At 42.1% G+C, this 19,785-nt stretch overlaps 1 protein-coding gene across 2 annotated transcripts in view; it reads left to right on the plus strand.

Annotated features, from left to right (window-relative positions):
* The window catches only part of ABTB2 (ankyrin repeat and BTB domain containing 2), a 148,603-nt gene that overhangs the window by 120,848 nt on the left and 7,970 nt on the right, over positions 1–19,785 (plus strand). For both annotated transcript variants that reach the window (XM_053388200.1, XM_053388206.1), the window contains exons 4-13: positions 4,895–5,047; positions 8,489–8,654; positions 9,338–9,427; positions 9,901–10,002; positions 12,952–13,048; positions 13,686–13,821; positions 15,901–16,127; positions 18,470–18,648; positions 19,428–19,533; positions 19,635–19,737. In XM_053388200.1, coding sequence (XP_053244175.1) covers positions 4,895–5,047; positions 8,489–8,654; positions 9,338–9,427; positions 9,901–10,002; positions 12,952–13,048; positions 13,686–13,821; positions 15,901–16,127; positions 18,470–18,648; positions 19,428–19,533; positions 19,635–19,737 — 1,359 coding nt within the window. The remainder of the gene's footprint in view (positions 1–4,894; positions 5,048–8,488; positions 8,655–9,337; positions 9,428–9,900; positions 10,003–12,951; positions 13,049–13,685; positions 13,822–15,900; positions 16,128–18,469; positions 18,649–19,427; positions 19,534–19,634; positions 19,738–19,785) is intronic.

Raw genomic sequence — 19,785 nt, forward strand, 5'->3', positions numbered from 1 at the left:
ACAATTCCTAGCTTTGTGGTACATCTGAAGCAGGGATCATCGTTTGTTTTCTTTAAACCACAGTTGGGAAGCCAAGAACAAAGTACATGTGCTTCCACATGAAAAGAATTACTTCTTACAGAGGGGGGTTTATGTGGCACCTGTAACAATGCCAGAACTGCAGAGCCAAGCAGTAGGGTGGGCACCTATGGGGTAAGGTGATCCTGCAAGTAAATTGGTCCCTCTCTGCTGAGGGCTTCGTTTACCAATAGCAACACCTTTATTTATGACTTACTGTGATGTGTGAACATGGCCATTCTCCATTTACTCTCTTGGACAGAAGGGGAGCAAACCTTTTCACAGAGCAGTGAGATTTCCTCCATGCCAGTCGGTAGTCTCACCCCTCAAATGCTTTCCATTTAGATTCTGCTCCGACATGCCAGCTGCTGCTTGTAATTCAGGCCTCTGTCAGCTTTTACAGCATTGTAATTTCCACTCTGTAAGTGTTACTTCTGGTGTCGGCGCTCAGTAGCCTTCCCACTCTTCCCCAAATGACTGAGCAGTTTGTGGTCAGGTTCACCGCTTCCTCATACCAGTAATCAATTGACTTAGGAGTCATTTCCATCTCGAGAAGCATGACAAAGAATGAGTTATGGGTCAGTTCTTTTAAAATCAGACAGGTTCTGAGCCACTAGAGTATGCTATTTTCATCTAAATAAAAAAAGAAGAGCCCATTCACAGGACATGAGTTGACATTGTTCCTTGACTGCCTCTGCCAGTGACGGTTATGTGTACGCTAAATCAGCATTAGGAGAGTATTTCACCTTGGATATTTTCACACAGAACATGCTCTGTTTCAGTTCTATAAAAGGCTACCTCATATTCTTACTGTTTGTGTGCAGCAGTTGAGGGCTATGTTTGATCAGGTACCTCAGCTTCTTAAAAGCATCCTTTGGAATGGGGAGAAATGTATTGAGAAAGCAAGACTGAGGGAAATGGGGCTTTTCATCCTTTCTCGTCCGTTGATTTCCCTGTTAAAATGCACCACAAGCACATTGCTAATAGCCTTGCTGGGGTGGGGCAATAAGACAGGTACAAAATAGCCACTTGTCTTCTTTTTTAAAATGAAGGTATAGGCAATTATTTTGATCAGGAAAATAGCACAGTGGAGAAGAGTAAAACATCACCACCCTCTTCCCTGTTGCCCATTTCTGCAGCTGTTTTAAAACAACTAAACTGGGCTCCATTCCAAGTGCTGGTGCTTGCCTTTGAAGCCCTCTGCATCATAGAAGCCAAGTGGCTGCTGGTTCATCTACTCTCCTGTCACTTAACCCATGCACATATATCTACACCTAAGACTTCTCCAAATCCCTGGTTGAGTGGCAGCCAGGAACAGAGCCTTTTCCACGGTGGCACCCCACCTGCAGATGACCCTTCTTTGACAGGCTTGCCTGACACTCACTTTACTATCAATTCAAGTCCTTTAAAAAAAATGCAGGGCTTTTTTTGATAGTGCTAACTTTTCTCCATTTTCTTTCTTTTAAGCTAATGTGGGTTTTTAAGAATTTAGTGTTTTACCTTGACACACGCTCTTTTATATATATATTTTGTAATCTCCACAATTTTTCTTCTTTTGTAAACTGCCCTTGGGATGCCAAGTGGCTATTGAAGGGCATGTTATACGTTTCAGGAATGAATGAATAAGTTTTTAAAGCCCATTGGGAGATCCAGTTACACGGTGTTTGGTCCAAAGAGAAATCTGCAAGTCAGCTTCCTGCCTCTTAGTTTGACACTCTAGCATTAAACAAGCAGGGGCAAGATCACTCTGAATGGGCCGCCTGAGATTGTATTTCTTTTTGTGTCTGTGATAATATATATGTGGCAAGCAGGAAGATAAACCTAGGAGCTGAGCTGTCATAGTTCTGATGTCATTTTTGTGGGGGAAACACCGTGTTTCAGTGCCCAAAGAATTGCTTTCTGCTCTCTGGAAGGTCACCTCTGTGCCTGGTGTAGAATGGCTAAATGCCCTGTAATCAAAAGCACTTTATTTGTCTTTATTTGAAAGTAGCTCACTGACTCCTGTCAACTCTTTCAACCTGTTTTATAGGACTCTTGGTCACATCCCCATCATACATTTCCAGCACTCTTATGCCACTTTTAACATTCATGGAGAATCCTGGGAACTGTGGTTTGTCAAGAATGCTGCCCTCACAGAGCTCCATTTTCTACCACGCTTAACAAACTACAGTTTCCAGAATTCTCCAGAGCTGTTAGGACTGCTATAATAAGTGGGTGTGACTTTAGTCTGTGAATGGACAGACCTAGAAACAGGGATTGGAGAAGAATTAATTTGGTTTGCATTTTGATATGAGCCTACCCAGATACACAGGTCTCCTTCAAAATTCACAGTTCTCTGAATTTTTCAGCGCAGGTACCAAACTGCACATACTATTAGTGGAAAGGCAAATGCTTAGAAAAACTAGCATATTTCAGGAAATGAAGATGAAAATGTTTATGAATTTTCATACAGACTCTTTTTTTAATGCAAACATCTGGAAATGGGATAAACCTGAGACTTGGAAAGCTGAGAAAAGTTGACAGACGCAGGTGGCGTTGTGGGTTAAACCACAGAGCCTAGGACTTGCCGTTCAGAAGGTTGGCAGTTCAAATCCCTGTGATGGGGTGAGCTCCCGTTGCTCAGTCCCAGCTCCTGCCAACCTAGCAGTTCGAAAGCACGTCAAAGTGCAAGTAGATAAATAGGAACCGCTCCAGCGGGAAGGTAAATGGCGTTTCCATGCACTGCTCTGGTTCACCAGAAGCGGCTTAGTCAAGATGGTCACATGACCCGGAAGCTGTCTGCGGATGAACGCCGGCTCCCTCGGCCCATAGAGCGAGATGAGCGCCGCAACCCCAGAGTCGGTCATGACTGGACCTAATGATCAGGGGTCCCTTTACCTTTACCTTTTACCTTGAAAACAGGGTGTGCCACTCCCTTTTCCTACTGCAGTTCACACACACCTCCCCCCCCCCATCTTTACAAGCCTTTTAACAGACTTCCTAGCTGGCAAATCGAACACGAAATCACTCTGCTATTTTGCCCATCCTTTCTCTCCTTCTCCAAAAAGAATGGTAGAAATCAATGTTTTATAAACTTTTCCTAAAAGCTTCCATGAAGCGGGGAGGGAGGGGGGGAGGAGGGAGGAAGTTGTGACCCAGGGACATAATAGGGTGGGGGACCAGTTAGCACCCACTCTCTGTAGCTAGGTTCCTTGGAAACAGGAAGAGCTGGTTGGTTTTCCCAGAGGTTGAACCTAAGGAAAAAGCTGTATGTAGACAATGCAGTGAGTGCACTTTTCCAGCAACCTCACCTCTCAGGTTACATACATCTGTACGCAGCATTAGTCATTTTGTGAGGCACCTTGAGAGGCCTTTGTTGGATTAAAGGCAGGATAAAAGTTTCTAAACCAACTGATAAATTACAAAGAGGGTTCCTGATGCTGTCATGCTGAGCAGTGTACTTTGCGCAAGCACTGTGTGCGGGTGCCCTACTCTACTCCACCCCACCTCCTTGACGAAAGCTACAAATAAATACTTAGATATTGTTTTTTATTTAATTGGCGAGGTAACAGATGGAACAAATGGTTGGGAATGCTCTGTGGGAAAAATTCCTTTGCGGATTAGGAGGGTTAACTAGATAGCTGAACACAGAAGGGAAATGGGTGCGGAGGGAACAGCGCACGTTGCTTTTTATGGGCTGCCTGTGCAAAACACACCTTGCTTGTGGCAAAATGGAAACAGATGTTAGACTTTTGATGAGCGGAGTTGAAAGTATACATATTGAAAGCCTGGCAGAGGGACCTCCACTCGCAAATCCTATTATTTGCAATGATTTCTAACAGGATTTGTCTTTCCTGCTCTTCTTCCCCGCTCTGAACGCATCAATCTGAAAATGCCTTTCATGATGTCATCCGCTTTTCTTAATACCCAGTTCATTTTTCTTTCCCTCTATCACATCTGTGGGGGTTTTTCCCCTTTCTGATCTGAACTTTAAAGGGTAGGAAGAAGTCTATCCTCTTAGCCCCACGGATCAATTGCTCAAACGGGAAGCATATTTTTCTAGCATAAAACAAACTGAATTGGATTTGAGAATATGTTTCTTTAAAATATACACTTGGCATCTGTAAGCCTATCAGCAAGGGCAGCTTCATTCTTTCAGTGGAACGAAACAAATCAGTTTTGGTGTTTCTAGTTCTGAGGCAGTGCTCTGGTAAGAGAAGCGATGATAATAATAATAATAAATAGGGGAAAGTTTCTACTATACTCTCCTTCTTGAGTTTGACCAAGAAGTACATACCATCAGAGGCCAGGTAAACAAAAGAAGGTTCGTTCATCAGTGACTGGAGAGTTAGAAATCATATTTAGTGGTGACCCAGAGCGCATCATTTCACTATTCCCCATGTAAGTGAATGATTTCTTACAATGGAAAACAAAATACTGCAGTTGGGGACAGTTTTGTGTGGGCCAGCTATTGAGTGCACGACTCAGGCAGTATTTTAAGTAGGAACTCACAGCACACATCCTTAACCACCTCAATTCTAAGTGGATTTTTTAAAATATAAATCCTGGTGTATCTACAGAAGTGCTGTTTATTTCAAATGCAGTTCTTCCTACCTGCAGAACATACTGGCTGCCAGTCTGGATACAAAGGCCCCAAATCCTAATCGTATGTTACTTGAAAGTAGCTCCCATTGATGTCAAAGAAAGCTTACTTTCCAGTTTGAAGCTAAATGTGGAGTTTTAAGAAGAAATATTTCGGAAGTGAATAAGATTCCTAACTTTCTAGGGCACTTTGAAATATATTTGGCCCAGATAACAGTCATATGAGGTCTAATGGAACTTCCCTTTCTCTCTGAAGGCCATTCATGCTTCTTCCCCCACTGATGGAATGGATGCGAGTTGCTATAACGTATGCTGAGCACCGGAGGAGTTTAACAGTGGACAGCGATGATATAAGGCAGACGGCCAGGCTACTCTTACCTGGCTTGGACTGTGAACCTCGGCAGCTGAAGTAAGTATTGTGCTTTTATTGCTTGACCAAAAACAATCCGAAAAACTCTGCTAAATTTAATCACTGGGTATTCTTGTGCAGCTTGTAGGTTTCAGACAATTTTTACACACACATGCAGAGGAAGACTGAAATTTGTCCAATATTGCAATGGGGGGGTGTACCTAAACTTCAGGATCATCTTTTGCCATTAAGAGTCATTTCACACTAGCCAAATACCGTACACAATGGGCAGAGAACCTTTTTCTTTTGAGGGGCATATTCCCTTAGGAAAGTTTTTGGACTCTTAACTATTATCTGTCCTGGCTAGCAGAGCCAATGGTGAGGAGTGAGGGGAACTGGGGTCTTCCAAGAACTGGAGACCACCACATTGGCTACTCCTCCTAAGAGGTACTATTTTCTGAGACAGAATCAAAAGTGGGTGCCCCCTTTTCATGTGTGCTTGAAATCAGACACGTGATCTGTGTAAACTGGGCAGACATTTAACCAATGGGCTTGCCTGTCCCTGACATGTCAGTGGCACTTATTTTGAGTAAACACACAAAGGATTGGTAGCAAAAATCCCAAACTTGGGAAACTACAGCAATGGCTCAAAACTTTTCATGCTCTTCCATCTACCTACTTTTATCATGGACTGGATTGAGATGGGTAAGCGACACCATATGGGCTTACACAGGGGAGGGGGACCATGTAGGGAAATAGCATTCACACATGTGCAAATGATCACATTTGGCACATGCATGACTTTGGCAAAGAATGCACACACTGGGAACTTAAAAGGGACCCTGGTGTCCGAGTGTGTGTGCCACATATAAATGGAAATATCTGGCCCTTGGATCTCTTCTCAGCCTCTGCAGCCACACTCCCAGGCCGCAGTCCTCTTCCTGCCCTGCTTTGCGCCATCCTGGAATGTTTTTGCCTGCCTGGAATGTGTCTTTGAACTCTAAAGATGCTTCTTACTTGCCTGAATGGAGACTAAAAGGGTTGTGCAGGTGTATGGGGAGAGCAGCCTGCTTCACAAAGGAAACCCAGCCAGATGGGTGGGGTATAAATAATGAATTATATTATTATTATTATTATTATTATTATTATTATTATTAATATTATTAAAATCCACAGTTGTTGCTCTGTCCACCTTTTCCCCTTGCCCTGCTCAGTGCTGGCATGTGGCACCCAGGAAGCTGCCCAGAAGGGGATGCAGCCCTCAGCCTGAACATGGTTCCCCACTCCTTCCATTGCAGACTGTAGATAAACTCATAGTAAACAGCCATCTGTGTTTCAGACACTATTTATACTCTGGCAGTTTTGCAGGCGCTGGCAGTGGTCCTGGCATCACACAACTGCCACAATCGTCTTTAAATACGAAAAATATTTAGATTTTATAGAAATCTAAATATTTCTACACAATGATTTTGATGGTGAGATTAATTCCACTATTTATTGCTGCTCAGTGCAGTGTTTGTTGCTGATTATAAATACATCTTATGCACGAAGGAAGGGTTTTATTTATCTCACAACCTTCTCTTGGATGCTGCTGCTGAGTCCCTGCTTGGCTTTGGACAAGTCATCAAACATGCTCCAGTGTGACCATTTGTAAATCTCGTAAAAGGTTTAGTATTCATTATGAGAAGAAAGGTAATGCAAAGATTAATCGTGCTTTTTTTATTGAGCATTAAGATAGTTAGATGAAATGCACTGGGGAAAATATTAGCATTTCCCTTAGGTAGTCAGATGAATGAATTGCTCAAAAGTCACTGCAAGATTTCTTTCTTCTTAGTCAAGCTAACATTAATCTCAGAAAGAGAGAGACATTGTGAATTTAATAGAGTGCTATATTTTATGGAACAAATTCTTTAATAGGAAGTTGAAACTAAAAATAGAATAAAATATCACACAGCAAGATTTCTAAAGCCCTTCTGCCCAACAGTAGACCTTAATGCATCTTCACAAACATCCTATAAGGTAGTAAAAAATAAAATAAAAGCAGGAAACTTGCAACAAATAATAGAACAAGCATGTTGATGTGGCTGTCAACTTGCTGAAACTAAGCAGCTCCTAGTCTGGTCGGTGTTTGGCTGGGAGACTGCTGGAGAACGGCATGTGTGCTGCTGTGGATTCTATGATGGAAAAAAGGTGGGGTAAAAATAGAAGAAAATATATAAATGACAACTCAGATGGCTTCATAAAGATCCTTCTTTCTCACAGTGCGACCTTACTCGTTAATTTCAGTTTAACGGGCCCAGTTTGCCTCCACAGAAGACTGCATCAAATGAATGTGCTGGCCGTGCATTCAAGAGAACTGTCACATGGTCCAGTGTGTTAGATCTAGTCTAAAAAGGGCAGCAGCATGCTATAGACTACATTGTAAATCTTTGGGCCGCAGATGGTTAGTGCCATTTTTTATTGCTTCACCATATAAAAAAAAACTTGCAAGTAGAAAACTAGCATTCTGGAACGAGACATTATAGGTAAGCTTGCTCACTACTGCCAGTTTTCTAAGAGTATGGAGCTTTCATATGGGGGAGCATTCAGAAATGTGATTCCCACCTACCTAAAGTGTAGACCATAGGTCGTTGCCAATGTGGCCCTCTGTGAAAGTTCAGACCAGCACAACGATTTCTGCTTGCACAACACCACATTCCCCCCACCCTCCTCACCTTCTCCACACCTCTTCTAAATATGTTCTAGGGGTTCCCACAACCCTCTGGAGCTGCTGTGGGGAAGATGTGGAAAATGCATAGGGGGAGCAGGGGGAAAGTCCTATTATTCAAGGAGATGGGATGGGGTAGTTGAGACTGTTCCATATAGTAAAGGAATAAGACAACTCTGATTTTCATTAGGTCATAAGGCCCTGCTTGATTTTATTGGAAGGGGCAGTTTTTTTATTTGATAAGAAAATGAATTGTATCTTTAAAAGCTTTTTCCTGGCCGTGTGAAAATGTTTTTGTGTGAAAATGTTTTTGTGTGGAAATATTTTTCCTCAGCTATCTGCAAACAAATAATTGGGGTTTTGGTGTGGGATGTGTGGGTGTAAACGTTATAATACAAACAGAAATAAGTACAGACATCTTGTAGTAACGGGCTGCAGCTCTGTGGTCAGGGAAAGTCTGGGCAAAAGGATTAGTCTTTACAAGACATCTTAAGCAACTGACAGGTGATGTTTCACATATGGCAGAGGGAAGGGCATTTCAGAATGCAGGGGCAGTAGTGGACAGATTACTCCTGAGGCAATGTGGCACTCAAAAGGGGAAAAGAGGTCACCAACCACCTCTATTGATCTTCCCCGAGCCGAGTCAAACCAAGGCCTGCAGAAATTCAGGACTATAAATAATCATAATGGTAATAATACAACCCCCTTTAATATTAATAATGCGCCTCTCTTTAAAACCAGTAATTCACTGCTTAAAATTGCAGCTATATTTTCTGGCTATGTGTCCCCAACAGGCCTGAATGCTGCTTCAGTTCCTTCCGGAGAATGGATGCAAAGGCCGCCACTGAAAAATTCCAGCAGGATTTGGGGTTTCGAATGCTGAACTGTGGAAGGACTGACTTGATCAACCAAGCTATAGAAGCATTGGGTCTGGAAGGGGTCAATACAATGGACGATCAAGTATGTAGAAGGACGGGGTGTGGGGATGGGGGTGTATCTAAAATTAATTGGGCAGATCAGTATACAAAGCACTTACTGAGATAGCTCAGACACTGTCTCTTCCAGCTCGGCAACCCTATGATTCTAAGTTGCAGAGGACGTTCCAGTTCATGAGATCTGATACTCTTGCTTCCTGTTTCTGCCCACCATTATCACATTCTGGGGATTGGAGGACAGAGGCAATTTCATGGGCAGCAGCAACCAAGTAAAATTTCTCATGGGGCGACACAGCAGCAACAAGAACATCAGCAGGCACCCCCCCCCTCACTCTACGGATGTTCTTTAGAGGTTGTCAACCATTATGGACATGTTGACAAAGGGAAGGCAAAATGGCTGTATCCTGCTGCCATTTCAGGGGCTCCAGTTGGTTGTGTGAAGAGGGGAGCCTGTTCTTCTTGCAGAGTTCTCCCAAGTAGGACCAGCTCCCTAGTGCAGACCTTTGCCTCCAATTCATGGGGGGTGATGAGGATGGGCAGTGACAATGGGACAGGGGAGCAGACCTAGCATGCTCATCCCTCTCTCCCTTATGCTATTCTGTCTCATGCAGTTAGTATTCCCAGATAAGGCTCAAAAGTGTGCCTATAAACTCCATGTGAGAATCTGAATCGCAGGCTTTTTGATGACCACATGTTTTGTCCTTAAAGGGTATGACTCCACTCATGTATGCCTGTTCTGCTGGTGATGAAGCCATGGTCCAGATGCTGATCGATGCTGGTGCAAATCTAGATATACCAGTAAGTAAAGACTGAACCCAGGGACGCTGCCAGTTTAAGGCCTGACCAAGAACCATTGCTTATTATCCCTCAGAAACAGTGTCTTGTTTGGGGACGATTGCATGTACTGAAGGCCATTCTGAGAGAGAGGTTTCCTTCTCTGAAAAATAATTGTTATGGATTCTAGAGCAATAAAGCTTAAATCACCTTCAAAGCTTGCCACAGATGAGATCATGATTAACAGTGGCATAGTAATGGGGAAATAGAGGGAGTAAATGTTTCCTCCCTGCAAAAGCAGCCTCTGAAGGAAACCAGTAGATGCAGTAGAAAAACCCAAGGGACTGAATACACTGATTGGTGTTGGCAGTACTTTCTGAGTCGTGTCAGCCTGTCACTCCCAGGGGCTGTAATTTACTAGGGAAGTGCCACTCCCAGGCATTTCTAAGGGGAGAAGAAAGATGGCAGTGGCTAAACATTCTTTCAATTTTTCCTAGGTCCCTGGTAGTTCCTCCCGATACCCATCAGTTCATCCTGATAGCCGGCACTGGACTGCACTCACCTTTGCTGTGTTACATGGACATATCTCTGTAGTTCAGGTGAGCAAAAGACAAGTTGTCAATCTGCAGTTTGAAATAACAGGAAACAAAAAGGAGATGCAGGGCATGCAAGTTCAGAAAATAGTTGCTTTTGTTGCTTTTGAAACATATATCTATCCTGTAAAGATTAATATTATTATAAATAAAAAACACAAACAGGATAGAGCATAGTTTTTTTAAAAAATAACAACAGTACCAGGTCATCACACAAATAACAACATATATTAAACTTACTCCTAAAAAGACTTCATGTCATCATTATATTTTGTCTACATATTATATTTATAATATACTTAATAGTGTATGTGGTTGAATATTTCCTTGCATTGTATTACATTACGAACACACTCCATTTTTCAATAACCAAGTTATTGACTTGAAGACCTTCCCTTACACCTCAGGATATTAGTCAATTTTACTACATTCATTAACTCCCCAAACCTCAAAATTCATTCATCCAAGGTAGAACTTCTTACTTTTCCCCAGTTATGACAGATTATCTGTTGAAAATAGATTATAATTTCTTTATCTTTCCAGAATATTAAATCTTTCACATAACCCAACAGTAATTAGTACTGGATCTGCAGACAGAACTATTATAAGTTGACTTGATTTTTCAGCTCAACACATGATCTTGGGCATCTCCAACAAATATACCACACTAATAAACTTATATCAGTTTTGTATTACTTCCCAGCTTTCCAGAAGGAAGGAAAATTCAGCAAGTTTGCAGTGCTGATATGCTATGTCTGCAGTATAAATATGTCATAACATTTGTCATGCAATGTTTTGCTCCTCATTATTTGTTTATCTGAATGTTTTTAAAGTTTTCATGGACCAGTTGCAAAGGTACCATCATTGATCAAAAGAATGATATATTTCCAAGGGATCTGCCCACAATATGATTGTTTTAAGATCAGGACTGATCACATGCTTAGTTACGGCAGGACAATAGAGACATCTGGAAATCCAAATCCTCTTGCAGTTATTAATTATATCAGGATATGGGAAGAATATATGTAAAATCATTTGTGCATTTATAAAATGGTGGCATCACACTGGTTGTGCTTCTCCAGGCTCTTCCAGTAGTTCTAGCAGAATTGACCTTTACATGGAGAAGATAAGTCTAAAAGTTTCCTCCCTCTTCCCAAGTAATGAAAAGAATGCCTGCAGTATGATCCTAAGTGGGTCTAGTTGGAAGTGTATGTAGAATTTCAATTTACCGCACAATTCCATACATGTCTACCCAGAAGTAGGTCCCATTGACTTCAGTGGGGCTTACTTCCAGGTAAGAGTGCCTCCACACTGAATAAGGAATGATGCTCCATTTATAACTAGCTTTTATTTGTTTAATTTCTTCTTCCAAGATAATGCGAAGGCAATATGAACAGATATCTTGATAAGTATATTTGGTAGCTAGGATGTGTCTACATATTAAAAATTAGATTAATGAAATATAACAATATATCCAGAAGTTGCAAAGCAACATGTTTGAAATGTTTCTTTAATATGTCATTGGAAAAACCAGTGCTGGTCATTCCTTACACTCCCAAACACGTCAGCTGCTGTCTTATGCAAGTCCTCTTTCTGCTTATATTGTCTGTGTTGTGGTCAAAGGCTTCGTAGAATTTGGGTCCAATGATGTATTTTGGGCTCTTGAAATACTGTTGTTATCTCCATTTAATGTCAATAGGAATTTAAAATGAACAACAGCAAGTAGTCAGTCACGGGTAGAGATTTTCCTGTTTCTGCTATTTCTGTTCACATAAGTTAGCAAGCAGTTGTGGACAGAGTTCATTCAATTTCGAATTATACATAAATGCAAATGTCCATGCAAATGAGATTTTGCCTTCAAAGACTTGGAACATTGCCAGTGCACTCTTTAGTATTGCAAAGGCCGGGCACACTTAATTTACACATGCAATGATAATAAGCGTGTTTTGCCCCAGAGACACTGCTGAGAATCCTGTCAACAGAACCTTTCAGAAGAAATGAAGCCTTGGGCTTTCTAAGCCATGTTTTTGTTAACTGCAATTAATGTTTACTCACTCCCTGTTGTTCAGTGGTAAACATTTAATCTTTGGAAGCTTTGTTTTTCAGGTGTCTCCAGTGACCTATGGGAATTAATTGTAGGACCGATTCTGATATAATAATAATAATAATAATAATAATAATAATAATAATAATAATAATACCCTGCCCATCTGGCTTGGTTTCCCCAGACACTCTGGGCGGCTCCCAACAGAATATTAAAAACACAATAAAAGATCAAACATTAAAAACTTCCCTAAACAGGGCTGCCTTCAGATGTCTTCTAAAAGTCAGATAGTTGTTTATTTCCTTGATATCAGAGTAAACACAATGTGGGCAGATCCTATGGACACACATGCTTGGATTACTCAGTGGTAGTTGTGTAACTGCCACATGCAAGTTTGAGGAATATTCAGAAGAACAAATCAAAATGCTCCTTTTAATGACAGCATTCCCTTTTTCCTATTTTTGTAATGTTTCATTGAAGAACGTTCACACTGAGACCTTTAGAGCCGGTAAACAAGAAGGCAGTAAACATAAGTAAACTTGAAGGAGTTTTTCGCACAGCATTCTCCAATAAGAAGAGAGGTGGATGCTATGAGCCTAGTACAGTGGATCCTCCGGATACGAACTTAATGCGTTCCGGGGGTCCGTTCGCACCCCAAAAATAACATAAATAGAGGTGTGCTTCTGCGCGCACACACACGGCATGATTGAGCACTTCTGCACATGTGCATGCAGCAAAATCCGGAAGTATACACTTCCAGGTTTGCCGTGGCCGTAACCTGAAGATTTCATATCCAGAGGGATACGTAAGTAGAGGTATGATTGTAGTGGATTTCTGCCGAGGGAGGTTACTCTTGTACTTTTTCTGTTGCTCTGTTTCTTGAGTTGTTTATTCCTACTGTGCATTTGCAGTTGCTCCTGGATGCTGGAGCCCACGTCGAAGGCTCTGCCGTGAACAGTGGAGAGGACAACTATGCAGAGACCCCACTCCAGCTGGCTTCAGCAGCAGGCAAGTCTGAGCAAGCATTGCATTTTCACTCCCCAGAAGCAGGAATTTGCTCTCTTAATGCGCAGTAGGTGTCAAAACACATAAAAGTGGGAAGAAGCAATGTTTTCAAAACTGCCAAACGCATCTGTTCCCGCACCCTTCAATATTTTCAAGCTGACAGCTGCTGTCATGCAGTTGCTGACTGAGCATTCTGTGTGCACAGTGGGGCACTGGGATGATGTGTAAGTTGCGTGATTTGTACAAGGCTGTGTGTGACCCAAGTGGAGGCATATCCATCCGGTCTTCTTCATCCTATTTCAGGGGGAATGGTCATAGGTATCTGCTGTACAAATGCACAAAGTTGTATACTCGTTTCCTAGACTGCACATTCTCTTGTACACTCAGTGGGACGTGCCCCACCCTACGTACAGGATTCTCTGCTCACGATATGTGAACTGGCCATATGTGTGTTCTTTTATACCTGGATTGTTTCTCAGCTGTGTGTCATTTACTGTACAGCATTTTAATGTGTGTTGTGCATCAGTTAAACTATAACCCATTTTCTCTCTATGAATGAATACATAAATCAGATGGTTTCTATACAGCATAGTATATCCTTTGAAAATACCAATAAAGGTAAAATGGTTTGTCTTTCTAGGCAATTATGAGCTAGTCAGCTTGCTGCTGAGCCGGGGAGCAGATCCCCTTCTAAGCATGCTGGAAGCCAATGGGATGTCCTCATCGCTTCACGAGGACATGAATTGCTTTAGCCACGCCGCTGCACATGGACACAGGTAAACCTCATGGACAGGCACTCATTTGCAGACAATGATGCTTAAAATGCCAAGTTAACAGCAATGGACTGCACTTCAAGGTGGTTGTACACTATCTCCCCTCTCCCTCCAGCAATATGGGTATAACAAGACCAGGGGCATTTTGCAGGGCTGGCATAACCCACACTCTCTTAGCCACTGCTCTGCCCTCTTCAATATAGGCATAATAAGGATGAACTTCATTGCAATTGACGGTCAGGGACTGGGCAGAGGAGGAATGGTGGAGACCGCCTCCACATCCCGACCATTCCAGGGAGGAGGAAGACAGAATAGATTTATGACAGGGGTTTGAGGAAGGTAGCAGCTTAGAGGCAGATGAGGGGGGAAGTTGGGAAATCATGGGAGAGCCAGAACAACACTCAGCTGACATGTTGTTGTTAGAAAGTATTCCAGCCCCTCCATCTCCCAGAACCCAGAGAGCCTTGAAAATAGGAAAGCAAAGAACTCAGAGACAGAGGGCACATAGCAGCACTCGTAGAGGAGATGATGAGAATGACGAGTGAGGAGGTGGGAGAGACGGAGGGTGGAGATTCACTCGAGACAACGCCATTATCCAAGAGGCTCAATAGCCTCTCTGTGTAAATACTGAATAAAAAAGGACGGTAAGAAATCTTCCTTTGTCTTTATACTTTCATGGGCAACAGCCAGGAGTTGCTGACAGCATCCTGACATTGACATTAACAGAGTATTTTTTTTAAAAAGTTTACAAACACAGAAGAAAACAACATTTTTATATGACATAAGTCCTAAGTTAGGAAGATCTCTGCTGCTATATTTTGCTTTTGACTTCACTCCCCCAATCACACCTATGCTAAAATCATGGGTACCTGAACTATGGAGTATCAATTACTTCTTCACTAGGGAAAAGCAGCAGAAAATTTCACTATATGTTGCTTCTTTCTGGAAAAAATGCACAAGGAGAGTATACAGGAGAGATAAATTTGTGCCCTCTGTAGTCATACAGAAAACGTCATGTGCCCAGCTTGTGCGCAGAGAGAACAGTGGCAAGCAGTAATTTAGATCAACCACTAACAGTTGGTGTGGCTGTCGTGTAAATTTGTGTGGTGCAGTGGAATGTGGACCTGCTGAGCTATGAAGCTCATGGGGTGGCTGTAGATTGTTATGATGGTAAAGGAAGATGAACCCGTGTATGCTTCTCTTGCTCTTTGGAGGAAGAAAGGGGATACAAATTGGGGTAGGAGGGTGGGAAACACAGATAGCCTATGGACAAAACAATAAGTATGCAAGCACTGAAAGGATTTAATGTTGAATTCTGCTTTTATATTTATTCTGCTGATATGAAAAGGCACTTTGCCATCTTTAAAGCATATCTGTGGAGATAAGGGTCTATTAACCCAAACTTCTCGCATAGCCTGGAATGAGCTTATACTTTAGCCCTCTTCAGGCAATACCTGTACATGTAAAGAGGTGAGGGGACAATGAGCATGCTAGTTGTGCCACCACCACTTCAGTTGCCATTGGGATCACCTTCCACAAGCAGGAGGGCAATCTTCTGAAGTGGGGAGACTTCAGTACCCTTGGAGTACATTCTTGTGTGTTTTAGAATACAGTGGTACCTCAGGTTACAGACGCTTCACGTTACAGACTCCACTAACCCAGAAACAGTACCTCAGGTTAAGAACTTTGCTTCAGGATGAGAACAGAAATTGCGTGGCAGCGGCGCAGCAGCAGCAGGAGGCCCCATTAGCTTAAGTGGTACCTCAGGTTAAGAACAGTTTCAGGTTAAGAACAGACCTCTGGAACGAATTAAGTTCTTAACCTGAGGTACCACTGTAATGGGGTTTTCAAGATCTGTGTGGAGCCTCCATGGGTACAGGAAGCTCTCTTCTTTAGACAGTCACTCTGCAACTTGTGGAGGGACACAGGTTCAATGGGGAATATTGCTATAGCACACTCATCTCTCATGCCCCACCCTCCACACCCCATGTTTAACAAACACAGGACCTGAACACCTGAAGAGAACCCGTTGGGATACCACACCCAACCGCGAATAGCATCTCTTGTTTTCCTTTATTGCAGAAATGTTCTGCGCAAGCTCTTGACCCAGCCGCAGCAGTCCAAGGGGGATGTCCTCTCGCTGGAAGAGATTTTAGCAGAGGGCGTGGACAGTGACACCTCCAGCCAAGGAAGCTCCAACGAGGGCCAGGTGAAGCTATGCAAAGCCAGGATGAAGGCTTTGCAAGAGGCCATGTACTACAGTGCTGAGCATGGCTACGTCGACATCACAATGGAGCTCAGAACGCTTGGTAAGGGGAGCTCATTTCCGGACACATTGCTTCAAGAATAACAAGGCCTGTGATTTTAAGATATGGGAGCATTCCCACTCTGTCTATAAACATTATTTATTTATTTATGTATTTAAAAGAGGTGTTTTAGTACATCTTATATAATGGGCGAGATCCAACCACTGAGTCCCATCAGCAGAAGCCCTGAACAAGGACCTCTGTTTATGGGTGGGGTGCCCCCTTCTTGTCCTCCCCTGTATGCCCCTGCACTCCCGAAATTGGATCTGAGGGGTAGGGTAAAACAGTATGTGAGGGATTGCTCTATCTGGCAAGCCAAATGCTTGCACCACTGGAACGATCAGAAGAGTGCAGCGTTGAATTCCTCTAAATATGTTTCTAGAATACATTACATAAAACTTTAATAAGTCAGCACCTGCCTGAAAGCTTACATTCTAAAAGGCAAGACAACAAAAGTAATGGAGAGAGGAAATGTTTGCATTTCTGTGTTTATCCATATTTTATTTATTAATTATGGTGTTTCTGAAGTAGAAAGAGGGACCTCCTTACTGCTGGAGTAACACATGAAAATTGCAAAGTAACAGAATGTTGCCCTGTGATTTCTCAACTTTTAACATTTGTTTGCACATTCTAAAAACAGCAAATAAATAAATACAGATATCCAAGATTTTTTAAAATCGTTTCACATCTGTTCCTAATTTGATCCATGCCAAAGAACTCACTGTGTTTGTTGTAAACATCTAGTTGCAGCAATGTTCAGTTTTAGAAACAATGTATAGGACATGGGTAGGAAACCTAAGGTCTGTGGGCCGAATGCGGCCCAATCACCTTCTCAGTCCGGCCTGCGGACGGTCCGGGAATCAGAGTGTTTTTACATGAGTAGAATGTGTGCTTATATTTAAAATGCATCTCTGGGTTATTTGTGGGGTATAGGAATTCATGTGGTTTTTTTTCCAAAATATAGTCCGGCCCCCTGCAAGGTCTGGTTGACAGTGGACCAGCCCCCTGCTGAAAAAGTTTGCTGACCCATGGCATAGGAAAAGTAATCTGGGAAAGCTGAATACCTGTTTGTATTGCATTGAATTAATATTGAAGTTCCAGCAACCTGTCTCAATTATGCGAAATATATAACTGCTGAATAATAAACTGAACTTCAATGATCACATAAACTTCTGGCAGTAAATAAATAAGGAAGCTGTTTTTGGCATTAACACAATCTTCCTGAAATCAGGGTTGTTCACAGTTTCTTAGCCACAGATCTATAAATGCTTACGTGCTATACAAAGTAAATACTTAAAACTTCGGGATAGTTCTATTCTTTAAGCTGAATTACCATCTCCTCATAAGAGCTCATAGAAGCATGACTTGTCTTGTCAAAAACAATGCAATTCTTTTTCTGTATTAGAACTGAACACACCAGCTGAAGAATTATGGGCTGACCAAAGGCAGAGAAAGGCCATGATTCTATAGTTAAAATAGTTAAAATAGTTGTGTATAATATGTCAATTTCTCACCCCTGTCTAACTAACCACATATGCCAAAATTTATTCTTCCATACAACTCTTAAAGTGTTGGGAGTCCTGCCTTGTTTTGCATTTAGTCATTATAATGACAAATAAAAAAGTGCAAGTGTGGTAATAGCCTTAAGCAGACTAGTTTCATAGAAACATAGAATTGTAGAGCTGGAAGGGACCGCAAGGGCCATCTAGTTCAACCCCCTGCAATGCAGGAATCTTTTGCCCAACATGGGGCTCAAACCCACAACACTGAGATTAAGAGTCTCACTGTGGTCTAAACTGAGCCTCTTGGGCTTGCCGATCAGAAGGTCGGCGGTTCGAATCCCCACAATGGGGTGAGCTCCTGTTGCTTGGTCCCTGCTCCTGCCAACCTAGCAGTTTGAAAGCATGCCGAAAAGTGCAAGTAGATAAATAGGTACTGCTCCAGCAGAAAGGTTTCGCCAGAAGTGGCTTAGTCATGCTGGCCACATGACCCGGAAAAACTCTCTGTGGACAAACGTCAGCTCCCTCTGCCAGTAAAGCAAGATTAGCGCTGCAATCCCAGAGTCATCCGCTACTGGACTTAACTGTCAGGGGTCCTTTACCTTTATTAACTTCAGTGGGTCTGCTCTGAGTAGGACTAGTTTTATATACAACCCACTATGTCTATCATACCTTGCAAGTAAATTCCCCAGAGACATCTGGTTAGAATATTGAGAAGAATCATTTGGTTTGATTCAGCAAAAATAAAAATAAATGTGTGTTTTCTGCCTTTTGTTTTGCTGCCAACAATTCAGAGCTTTCTCCATGGTAAAATAATCATTTTTGCTTTCTAATGAATGGCCACAGGAATCCCATGGAAGCTCCACGTGTGGATTGAGTCACTCCAAACAACTTTTTATCAGTCTCGTTACTCAGTAGTGCAAAATCTTCTACGGGAATTCGTCACCATTAAAGAAGAAGACTACAATGAAGAGCTGGTTAATGATGGACTGCAACTGATGTTTGAAATCCTCAGAACTAGCAAAGTAATCAGTTTCAAAACTATATTCAGATATGCATTGTTTGGCTCAAGAAAATTTTCGGCTCCTTCCAAGGGCTCTGTAGTTTGCTTGGGCGAAATCAGTGATGTGTGAGGATCCCAGTTAATTCTGGAAGCAGGGGACAATGCCATGCTGTGTTTACTTGAGCCTGATTAACACAATTTTGCCAGGGATCAAATGTAAAAGTTCTCAACAAGGTCTCCATCTAAGCAGAAACCCTCCTTCTAATAGTAATTGAGATATCTGTAGTGAGTTTGCTCTAAAAGGATTTCGTTAAAACACACACACTTAGCTAAAATACTTTTATTCTGCCTTTCTGCCACACAGTTGCATACATGGAAATTTAAATGCGTGTAATTTGCAAAGATCTAAATAGTCACACTGCATTATACAGAAGTAGATAGACACTTCAAAAGGATAATACAGACCCTAGTCTTACTCCAGCTTCAGCAATTCACAACTAGTTGCAAAAATCACCCCTCCCAGCTGTGGAATCACATCCCTATATGCTTCAGAAAAGACATCTAGCTCACATAGTGGGGTCCAGATTTGTATTTTTCTTAGCAAAGAGAGATTCCAGTAAGAATGGATTTAAAATTAGCTCTGTTTGAACCTTACACTCTGCAGAGAGCTGAATTTTAACTCCTTGTCCTTCATATTCCTCTATATACTGTAAGGAAGCAGCAAGGAAAATAGGCAGCTTTTAGCTGTCTGAGATTGGTCCATACAGAGCTCTAATGATCTCCATTCGTTCTTATTCACAGAATGAGTCTATCAACCAGCAACTTGCCTCTATCTTCGCTCATTGCTACGGAAGCAGCCCCATCCCTGGCATTCCTGAAATCAGAAAGACACTTCCAGCACGCCTAGGTAAGATGGTGACCAGCAGTGATTTTGAGGGTGTTGTTTTTGACTTTGTAGATGTCAAGGCTTGCTAAACCATTTCCTCCTCCTCTTCTTCTCCTGCACAGATCCTCACTTTTTAAATAACAAAGATATGTCCGATGTTACTTTTCTAGTGGAAGGAAAACTGTTTTATGCACACAAAGTTCTTCTGGTGACTGCTTCAAACAGGTGAGATACTTAGTCAGGAAGTGGCACATGATACCTTTGCAGAGTCAT

The sequence above is a fragment of the Podarcis raffonei genome, chromosome 1 (genome assembly GCF_027172205.1).
Source record: "Podarcis raffonei isolate rPodRaf1 chromosome 1, rPodRaf1.pri, whole genome shotgun sequence".
NCBI lineage: Eukaryota > Metazoa > Chordata > Lepidosauria > Squamata > Lacertidae > Podarcis > Podarcis raffonei.